Consider the following 11,314-nt stretch of genomic DNA (forward strand, 5'->3'; position numbering starts at 1 on the left):
GAAGTTGGTTTCAGGTAACCGGCTCAAGGTTGACTCCGCCTTCCATCCTTCTGAGGTCGGTCAAATGAGTACCCAGCTTGCTGGGGGTAAAGGGAAGATGACTGGGGAAGGCACTGGCAAACCACCCCGTAAACAAAAGTCTGCCTAGAAAACGTTGGGATGTGACGTCACCCCATGGGTCAGGAATGACCCGGTGCTTGCACAGGGGACCTTTACCTTTACATGATTCCATGGAGAAAATGAAAGAATAATAATTTAAAAACACACCAAATCATGAAAACAGAATGCCTTCATCTGAACTTTCCAGCTGGGGACAGGTGGGGGCACAGTAATTTTCTAAAGGAAAGCATTATCAGATGTTGACACACATGTGTCTGTTGTCCAGAGATAGATGTTAAAATAGATTAAGGATGGGGGCTTTGCTGGTCTTCTTTCAAAAGCCGTGGTCAATTCCACTCATTTTCCCCTCAGGCTATATTTGCGCAGTGTACATAAATGAGTAGAAGTATTTCAGGTTGATGTAGGCATATGGAGAAACTAGGTACACTGCTTTATTGATATGGTATTCAAAAACGTGAAATAATTATTTCCAAAATATGATTAGGTTTAATTAATGCTGGATATTGTTCATTATGTTTTGGAATGAGAACAAAAGTGGACAAAATTTATCCTTTTGCTTTTCTGTGAACCTTTGTAGACTATTCTTATATGTTTTATTTGTCTTTCTGTATAAATACTTTTCCTGTCTGGTTTGTGTACATACACACATGAAATTAAAAAAGCACAAATTGGAAATAATGTGAGACAATCTTCCATTATCTAGATAAGTATCAGAATAAATGTAATCATCAGTTGTTGACTCCAGATAGTTTCAAAACAATGAAGCACAGAAGGATTTTGTACTGTAACAGTGATATTCCTGAAATAAGAATTAAATATTAATGAACAAATATGTTGTTAGCCTCAACTTAGGTGTGTCCATTGACTTTCTCTGCATTGTGACCCTGGTTTTCCTTGGAGGGCTCCCACCCAAATACTAACCAGGACCAACCATGCTTAGTTTGTTTCTAGCCCCTTCTTTTCTTCCAGCTTGCAATGTTATAAGAAGCATTTCTGGAATGGATCTCATGGTCTACTGATTTCCAATGGATTCTGGCCAATTCAGAAACAGGGAGATGCCTTCACTGGAATGGTGGAGAAGTGTATTTTTTATTACCTTGCCCAGCTTTAGATATCTAGAAGCATTTGTCTGGGTATTTCCAATAAACATTTAATAGTTAAGAAAGGTTGCCCCAAACAGACACTCATTACTAGCTAGTACTGGGTGGTTGGGGAATAGAATATCTGGGTACTATGCATCCACTGGATGAATTCCAATGTTACTTAGCATGTTGAAAGGACAGGGGGTGTTCTTCTCCTCTTGGCATGTCATTTTGGGCACAGGTTAGGAAAAAACAAGCTATGGCAAGTCGGGCAGGCTCAGATTTTAGCCAGGCTATGATTGTCAATAACAACTGGCCCCCACTGGGTAGCCCAACAGATAAGGTAACTCTTTCTAGGAGACTGCAATGATGTATAGGATGCAGGTCAGCTTCTAATCATTGGGAGAGGGGGCAAAGCAAAATTGTTTACAGATAGATTATTTTTTGCTGGGAAGTAAGAAGAAGAGATTCTCATCATATATAACCAATTTGCAGATTTAGGAATATGAAATACTGTAGCCAAATGGAATACATAAAAATGACATAACTGTGGTTTTAAAGGCAAATATTCTCTTATGAGGAGGGAAGGCAGCATGATAAAGCTTGATCTCATCAGATCTCGGAAGCTAAGCAGGGTGAACTCTGGTTAGTATGTGGATGGGAGACCACCAAGGAATACCAGGGTTGCTATGCAGAGGAGGGCAACAGCAAACCACCTCTTGCCTTGAAAATCCCATAGAAGAAGAAGAGGGGGAGGAGGAGGAGTTGGTTTTTATATGCTAACTTTCCCTACCACTTAAGGAAGAATCAAACCTGCTTACAATCACCTTCCCTTCCTCTCCCCACAATAGACACCCAGTAAGGTAGGTGGGGCTGAGAGACTGTGACTAGCCCAAGGTCACCCAGCTGGCTTCATGTGGAGGAGTAGAGAAACAAATCCAGTTCACCAGATTAGCCTCTGCTGCTCATGTGGAGGATTGGGGAATCAAACCCGGTTCTCCAGATCAGAGTCCACCGCTCCAAACCACCGCTCTTAACCACAATACCAGGCTGCGACTTGATGGCCCTTTTCAGACACACATTCTGTTGTGATATTTGGAATAATGATTTGACATTTTGTGGCACCATGTTTATAGTGACTCTTACTAGAAAAAAATAATATCCCCTTTGCAGTCCTCCCATGATTAAATGTATACAACTTTCAATGTTGTTTCCTTTCACAACATCCTGATGACTAGCTGACAAATGGAAAAGCAAATATTTATCATGTACTCCTTTACTTTTCAGCCACCAGAGCTTTGGTCCAGTTTATTTATAAATATTCCCAAATGGAATGGAATGTGATGCAAACAGATCCCTGTTGCTGACGCAATTAAGTCAAAGTGCTCTCATTAAATACATTTATTTGGTAATTATTAGTGAAATAAACACCCTGTTGGTGTGTGCCATGATACTTAAAGTGGCAATGAACAACCACGTGCTCAAGACACAGTGTGATAGCCAATATCAACCCACAAGAATAGGTTGTGTGTAGGTGCTGAACCATCCTGTGAAAGATACGTAAGTGGAAGCAAAGCACAGAGATGTATTTGGGAGACAGTGTATTCAAAGGTAAAATGGGATTTGTATTTCTCCTTCTTTCCCTTCATACACTTATTTCGATGGAAGAGCACTTTGAGATCCAATCCCATAGTTTGGATCCAAACCCCATTGATTTAGACTATTTATGTAGAATGACTTTGTGGGCAGGCAGAAGGGAAAGTTGCATGAACATACAAATACCTAAATTCCATGCTTTGGACCCAGCCTTTCCCTTTCATAAAGCTTTAAGATACGTGTGTGTGTGCATACGTGTGTGCCATTAAGTCGCAGCCGACTTATGGCAACTTAGAAATACTGTATTACTGTCCCAATCAGGCATGAGGAATTCATAAGCATAAACCGTCTTTTACATGTGTAGTCAATGCTCTTATGAATGTATTTCTGAATACATAACGTCCCTATATGAACTGTGATGCTCATCTGGACCACACTGAATGGGCATCTTTGGATGATGGTAGGGATATGTGTTCCTTCCTAAGGTCAGTTGTTGCTGGATACAACTAGTATATAGCTAGGGAACTGTATGTAATTTGACTTCTGTATATAAAAGTAATGACTACAGGAGAATTACACAACTTTAAGGTTGACAATGAGGAAATTGAAATTGTTCAAGACTTTCTATTCCTTGGCTCCACCATCAACCAAAAGGGAGACTGCAGCCAAGAAATCAGAAGGAGATTGAGACTGGGAAGAGCAGCCATGAAGGAGCTAGAAAAGATTTTGAAGTGTAAGGATGTGTCACTGGCCACCAAGACTAGATTAATTCATGCCATCGTATTCCCTATTACTATTTATGGGTGTGAAAGCTGGACATTGAAGAAAGCTGATAGGAAGAAAATAGATTCCTTTGAAATGTGGTGTTGGAGGAGAGTGTTACGGATTCCGTGGACTGCCAAAAAAATAAATCAGTGGGTTATAGATCAAATCAAGCCTGAACTGACCCTAGAAGCTGAAATGACTAAAGTGAGGCTATCGTATTTTGGTCACATCATGAGACGACAAGAGTCACTGGAAAAGACAGTCATGCTAGGAAAGTTGAGGGCAGCAGGAAAAGAGGAAGACCCAACAAGAGATGGATTGACTCAATAAAGGAAGCCACAGCCTTCAATTTGCAAGATCTGAGCAAGGCTGTCAAAGATAGGACATTTTGGAGGACTTTAATTCATAGGGTCGCCATGAGTCAGAAGCAACTTGACGGCACTTAACACACACACATATGAAAGTTAACATGTGATGCATCAACTATATGTGATAATACAGTGTATTATACACATTAAAACATTCTCATTTCACAAAGTGCATGATGGGACTGTACTGTGTTCAGTTCTCAGTGGTTCTGGAGGACAAATAATGAGGTTATAATCTTGAGCATAGTTGAGATGGTGCAAAACCAGACCTTCCCTTCAGTTTGTGGTCACCAGGGGTGCATTTATGAGGAGCTTGCTGGGTTTTTTTAGTAGTTTATTGATTATTAATGAGTTCCATGATATTTTGTGTTCTACTTCGTAAACTACCTAAAACAGGTTCTCTGGAGAGGCAGCATATGCATTTTCTAAATAAATAAATGTGTGTAAAGTGCTGTCAAGTCACAGCCAACTTATGGCAACCCAGTAGGTTTTTCAAGGAAAGACACTAACAGAGGTGGTTTGCCATTGCCTTCCTCTGCATAATGACCCTGGTATTCTGTGGTGGTCTCCCATCCAAGTACTAACCAAAGCTGACCCTGCTTAGCAGCTGAGATCTGACGAGATCAGGCTAGCCTGGGCCTCCCAGGCTGGGACAAATAAATAAATACATAGATAAATAAACCATATTACTGGCATGCCTAAAAGCACCTCTCCTTTCTCCCACAGGCATGAATGGCTGCCATTTACCCATGTGGAGCTATGCACAATGTATTTGGAGGCAATAATGTGGAGGAGATCAAATCAATCCACCATAGTGGGCATCTCAGCCTACATAAATGGGAATTATTTTGGTGTATGGTAGATATATTTTTATGTAGCCAGATCACTGGAAAATAAGTTTCTATTTATTAATTGGGCTTTATATTCCAAGAAATTTCCTGTGCCCATTTGAATTGGAAATCATGCCTCAGAATGACACTATTGGTTTTCTTTTCTGTTTCTCTTCTTCCTTCCCTTCATTTATGTTTTCAGGTGGAAACATCCTTAGGAGTCCAAATCAAACGATGGTAACAGAATTCATCCTCCTGGGTTTTGGCAACCTTCATGGTCTAACGATTTTCACTTTTATGATATTTCTTACAATCTATATAATCACAATAGTGGGAAATCTCATGATCATAGTGACAGTGTGGATGGATCACAGCCTTCATAACCCCATGTACTTCTTCCTAGGAAACCTCTCCTTCCTGGAATTATGGTACACCACCAGTGTGGTCCCAAAGATGCTGAAAACCTTTCTGAATGGCCACGAGACCATTTCTTTCTCAGCATGCCTTCTCCAGTTTTATGTCTTTGGCTCACTAGCAGTTGTTGAATGTTTCCTTTTAGCAGCCATGTCTTATGATCGTTACATGGCCATATGCCACCCACTGCATTATACAAGAAGCATGAACTTCAAGGTGTGCCTTCTGTTTGTGATAGGGTCATGGGTTTCTGGGTTTCTCTCCTTGGTGGTCACTATGCCCATGGTTTCCATGTTGCCCTTCTGTGACTCTAATGAGATTGATCATTTCTTTTGTGATTTGGCTCCTATTGTTAAACTTGCCTGTGGAGACACACAAAAAGTGAGGATCCCTGCTTTCATTATTGCTTCCCTGGTGTCCTTTTCTCCATTCCTTCTAACTGTTCTGTCCTATTATAAAATTATTTCCACAATTCTGAAGATCTCGTCAACCAAAGGCAAACAGAAAGCTTTTTCCACCTGCTTCTCACATCTGACTGTGGTTACAGTGTTTTATGGAACATTAATGGTGGTATATGCTGGACCTACAAGTACTCAGTGGCCAAACCTAAGGAAAGTTTTCTCTGTGCTTTATATAGTAGGGACACCAATGGTCAATCCTATTATATACAGCTTGAGGAACAAAGAAGTCCAAAATGCATTGAGAAAGCTGTTGAATAGAAATGCTATATTGGTGCATAGTAAGTGAAGGAGAAGAACCTTAGCAGCCCCATGACATTATAAATGATAAAATGTCAGATCCTCCTACAATGCTTGATTGATGCTGAACTACCTCAAAGAGGTATGCAGAAGAACTATTTCTTCTATAATTCTAAAATGACATAGACAAAAAGTGTTGAAATTCAAGAATTCAGGAATGAGGGTCCCACCTTGAATTTCTGCACACACACAAAAAGCAATGTGTATATGTTACATAGAACACATATTGCTGGCAAGGGTTTGGGTTTATCATTTATTTTTGTGGTTTGTATGTTAATGTCAGCCCTGACCTGTATGGCCTGGTCTAGCCTGATGTTGTCAGAGCTCAGAAGCTAAGCAGGGGTGGTCATGTCTAGTTCTTGGATGGGAAACTGCCAAGGAATACCAAGGTCTCTATGCAGAGGAAGGCAATGGTAAACGGCCTCTGTTAGTCTCCTTCCTTGAAATCCCTACTGGGTTTCCATGAGTCAGCTGTGACTTATGAATGCTCTTCACCCATACACCTGATAATGCCAGTGCAACTATAGTCATGACAGATTATATGGAACAAATGGATTGAGGGTAAGATCCAGTGAGTTTTTTGCTCAATACTGCCTGGTTAAGATCATTATTACAGCCTTTATTCCACATGGGTTTTGTCCATGCAAGTCCCATGATCCCCAAAAGATCTTTTTGGTGGTCAAAGAACAACCCTCTTCTTTTTCACCATCTGAAAATTGATTAGATCTGACCCTACATTTTCTTTATTTAGAGAGAGGACAAAACAGTTCATACTTTGTTTGTTAGTCATTATTTGTGCTCTTATTTTCTATTTTTTTTTAAAAAAAAATCCTAATGTAGCTCTGCTTGCTTTTCTCATGATTGATGGTGTGGGTGCAAAAAGTTCCATTTAAAATATAAACATGCTCATTGTAAATTCCAATACCATAATCTGAAATATATTTAAATAAACATATTTCTATAGTTATAGTATAGTAAGACCTGCTTATTCTTCCTCTTGTCTCCTTCCACATCACACCAAAGGTGGTTCATTATTCTGGAGATTTTAGAGCAAGGCAGGATTTTGAATATACCATACCCAGACAGGACCTGTCCTTGCTCTTCTGGCTCTACTGATTCATTAGCTCATGCCCTTTTGGAATGCCGCTTTTATGAAGATCTTAGATCACGTTATATCTCTCCCCTTTTGATATATAAATCTAATGCCTCTGTGTCTGACATAATGGCTTTTTTATTAAGTGGCAGGGATCCCAAGGCTACATTGTCAGTGACAAGATTTATTTCAGTCCTGATATCCCTCAAACATTAAATCTAAAATTATGCTGCTCAAGATCAGTGGATCAAGGAGCTTCTAAGGGATAAAGGAGATTTTAGAGGATATTGAAGCAAACCTTTTTACTTGAATCCACCCTTACTGTTAACAATGTGCCTTCCATTTTAAAATAATACAAATCAGAAGGTCTGCTGTACATCACACAGTATCTACTGGAAAACCAAAAGTCCATTAGAGATCAAAGTAACTGTCAAATATAATCAACATAGTATCAGATCCTCTAGTGTCTGCTAAGATATATATTTATGATAAGGTGTTATTATATGGCCGTGTAATACAAGGGTGTATTCCAAAATCTGAAAGATGAGACAGTGTTTCACAGTAGTTATAGCACTGGACTAGGAACTGGAGACCCAGAATTCCCACTGAGCCATGTAAACTCACTGGAAGGGCCATTCACCATCTCTCAGCCTAACCTACATCACAACAGAAGTGGGGTGTGGAGGTGAAGAACGCAGATGTGAGGCAGAAGCAGTGGGACTATGGCAGTCTTGTTTCTGAATAAATAAATGCATTCTGAATATCGAACAGATCCTGTATCTTTCAGTTCTTTCAGTTAATTTGCATTTATGATGCTTCTAATGGGCACTCGGACTGTGGTAACCTCCTGCAAAAGATCAATCTTTATGGGAGTGAGATACAATTGCATGAAAATCATTTGTGTGACACTGTCAGTGTTCATCAGTGCCCTGAGGAGAGGACAGTTGGTTCCTTTGCTGAGCTTCCACCTGGTGTAGTGGTTTGGAGCGGTGATTTGGAGTGGTGGACTTTAATCTGGAGAACCGGGTTTAATTCCCCACTCCTCCACATGAGCGGTGGATGATACTCTGGTGAACCGGCTTGGTTTCCCCACTCCTACACATGAAGCCATCTGGGTGACCTTGGGCTAGTCACAGCTCTCTTAGAGCTGTCTCAGCCCCACCTATCCCACAGGGTGTCTGTTGTGGGGAGGGGAAGGGAAGGTGATTGTAAGATAGTTTGATTCTCCCTTAAGTGGTAGAGAAAGTCGGCATATAAAACACAACTCTTCTTCTTCTTCTTCTACAAATGCCTTTGGGAGGGGGGTGCATCATGCCAAAAAGGGTTTCATTTCTTGTGGTCTATCAAACGGTAGTATATAAAATGCAATTTTTATTCCAACCCCGCAAATGTATATGTACTCCCAGAAATCTTTGATCCTCCAATGAGGAAAAAACCTGAAAAGAAATCAGACACAAACTTGTTCTTAAATATTTTCTACCTTACTGAAATGTGACATGAAAGCATGACTGTCAGGTCTCGTGTCATGCATAAGTTAAAGAATTATGACATAATGCTACAGATTCATCATTACTGAGCACCTCCACTAGTAAAAATATAATATTATTTAAATATTTATTGATACAGTGCTGCAATGCAAACTCTGCATAATTCAAAACTCATTAAATAAGCATGCCAGTTGCTGAGAGCAAAAAATAAGTCATCTAGTACTCATTTGCTTGGGGCAGTAAACTTGGCTGTGTGGTAGTATTGGTCTTTGAGAACAGAAGGAGAGAGGGAGAGATAGGCAATATAATTAATGGAACCAGTAAGGAAACAGTTTGTCTTTTCAGGTTTAAACCATCTCTTTTACCTTTCTGATATGTATCCCCACCCCCAACTTCAAACTATTTTTTGGGTCAAATGTAGGAAAAAATCAGGGGGAAAGTCCTTTCTTGTGCTTGGTTATTGACACTCAAGAATCTACAGCAATGTTAAACCTGAGAGTCCACCACAAAAAGCAAACCTGACACGAGGCAATTCACGCAAAGAACACAACTTTGCAAAGTCAACAAAAACAACTTAAAATGGTGTAATCTGAGACATATCAACCTGGCTAGCCAATACCAAGCTCAGGAAGACACAGACACTGAGGGGGGGAAAGGAAAGGAAAAAAGTCCTGGGAGCTTTCAAACACTGGCTCCCAGTACTCCAGGTTAATCCCAAATATTTCTGGGATTCTTCAGGACCCATTTACTGGTATCCTGGAAAATCTCTGATACCACCTGGAGACTTGGATATATTTGAAAAAAATCCAATAAGGTATTTTTTGGGTATTTATTCAATTAGTAGATATCCAAATGTACATCTCTAGCAGCTATTCTTTCAACCTTGGAGGAAAGATCTCCAGCTTCAGCATGTTTTCAAGGTTGGTAGGGTTTTTTTGTGTTGTTTTACTGGTGATGATAACGTAGAATTTTAGACAAATAAAAACATTGAACATGTTTGTTAATTGGGATGTGTGGAGGGACATGTGATGGAAAAGGGCACAAAGAACTATCTGCCATATAACCCCCATTCCTTCTCTTTCACCAAACAATGCATTGAAAATATTTATAAGGAAACGGTGAGATTATTTTTCTTTATGTGTTCATTAATTCACATTTGCTCTTTCTCTATTGTGTAAAGTGGCACAATTTCCAGGCATTTAACATCTGACCCTGATCATGATAATTAAAGAGACACTTCAGAGATAGTATTACAAGGAAAGCTTTTAAAGAAGCCATTGACATATGTGTACAGTTCACTTGTCGACAACATAGGAATAAATAAACAAGTGAAACCTCACACGTAATGCCTGTACTCACACACAGAAGTCACAAGAAGGTTTAAACACAGTTAAAAGGACTGTATCTTAAATGGCCATCAATTTTCATATCTGATATAAGCATATTTAATCCGACATTTCTCTTTCATGTATGCCTTCAGTCAGAAAGACTGAGGCTCAGATGTGTGTGGAATTGACATTACAAACTAAGAAACATCCAGCCAAAGTCTGTACAGTTTATACAGATTTTTAATACATAATCCTGCAAAAAAAAAAAAAATTGATAACACATAATACAATCTTGGTTCATCTCCAGTGCAAGCAATTTCTCAAGGCCTCCTTCACATCTTTGTTTCGGAGCGTGTAGATGAAAGGATTAAGCAGTGGAGTCACAATAGTATTTAGGATGTTCACAATTTTGGTCATTTCTAAAGATGTCCGTTTCGAAGGCTTGACAAACAGAAAGATGGTGGAGCCATACCATATCATCACAACAGCAAGATGGGAAGAGCAGGTTGAAAAAGCCTTTTGCTGTCCTTTAGCAGAAGGGATGCGCAGAATGGTGGAAATGATGTATATGTAGGAAAAAAAGGTTATCAAGCACGAGCCCAAGATGACTATTATCGATATCACGAAAGCTGCTGTCTCAATGGCATATGTGTCAGTACAAGAAAGAACTATCCAGGAATCAATGTTGCAGTAGAAGTGGTTAATCACATTGGGCCCGCAGAAGGACAGTTTTGTGATGAGAAAAGCTGGTATGCAAATAACAAGGAATCCACACAGCCAAGAGCTGAATGCCAGTTTACCAGATAGGCTAGGGTCCATTATAGTACTGTAGTGCAGAGGGTAACATATGGCCAAATATCGGTCATAAGCCATAGCAGATAGCAGGAAATATTCTGTGCACCCAAAGGCGAAAACAAAGTACATTTGCAGAATGCAGCCAGTGAAAGAGATATTTCTGCTCCTCCCCAGAATGATGGCAAGGGTCTTAGGAATCGAGGCTGTTGTGTACCATATCTCCAGGAAAGACAGGTTGCAAAGGAAGAAATACATGGGAATGTGGAGGCGATGGTTTGTTATCACTAGAATAAAGATGGCCACATTTCCCAATATTGTCAGGATGTACATAACTAAAAAGAGTGTAAAGATGAACATTTGTAAATATGGAGACCCAGGGAAGCCAAGAAGGATAAAATCCAACACTCTTGTTTCATTCTGTCTACTTTGGCTGTGTTCCCTCATTTGTCCTTTTTTTACCTGTTGAAACAAATGGCTGAATTAACACACAGGAATGAATAAATCACACTTTTATTTATGAAACTGGAGTAAAGCATTATCTACTAAGACTTACTCTTATAAGTTTATGAACAGAATCTGTTTTAATTAAGTTAAAAACATAGGGTTATGCTAAAATGTATACGGGCTGCTGCTAAGTGGATTAAGAAGATGTAACACCAAAATTGAACACCTGCTGAG

The 11,314-nt window shown here is 39.6% G+C and overlaps 2 protein-coding genes across 2 annotated transcripts; one reads left to right on the plus strand and one right to left on the minus strand.

Moving 5' to 3' along the window:
- Positions 1 to 4,893: 4,893 nt before the first annotated feature.
- Positions 4,894 to 5,922, plus strand: LOC130492983 (olfactory receptor 6F1-like). The gene has a single exon (XM_056866760.1). The coding sequence runs from the start codon at positions 4,894 to 4,896 to the stop codon at positions 5,920 to 5,922; it is 1,029 nt and encodes a 342-aa protein (XP_056722738.1).
- A 4,216-nt stretch (positions 5,923 to 10,138) lies between these two features.
- LOC130492985 (olfactory receptor 6F1-like) lies at positions 10,139 to 11,080 on the minus strand. Its single transcript, XM_056866761.1, has one exon. It carries the CDS (start codon positions 11,078 to 11,080, stop codon positions 10,139 to 10,141), a length of 942 nt encoding a protein of 313 aa, XP_056722739.1.
- Between the last annotated feature and the right edge of the window lie 234 nt (positions 11,081 to 11,314).

Source organism: Euleptes europaea, unplaced genomic scaffold, assembly GCF_029931775.1.
Source record: "Euleptes europaea isolate rEulEur1 unplaced genomic scaffold, rEulEur1.hap1 H_4, whole genome shotgun sequence".
Taxonomy (NCBI): Eukaryota; Metazoa; Chordata; class Lepidosauria; order Squamata; family Sphaerodactylidae; genus Euleptes; species Euleptes europaea.

Coding starts and splice junctions, on each gene's coding strand:
- LOC130492985 (XM_056866761.1), bottom strand. CDS start 11,080: ATGAGGGAACACAGCCAAAGTAGACAGAATGAAACAAGAGTGTTGGAT.
- LOC130492983 (XM_056866760.1), top strand. CDS start 4,894: ATGCCTCAGAATGACACTATTGGTTTTCTTTTCTGTTTCTCTTCTTCC.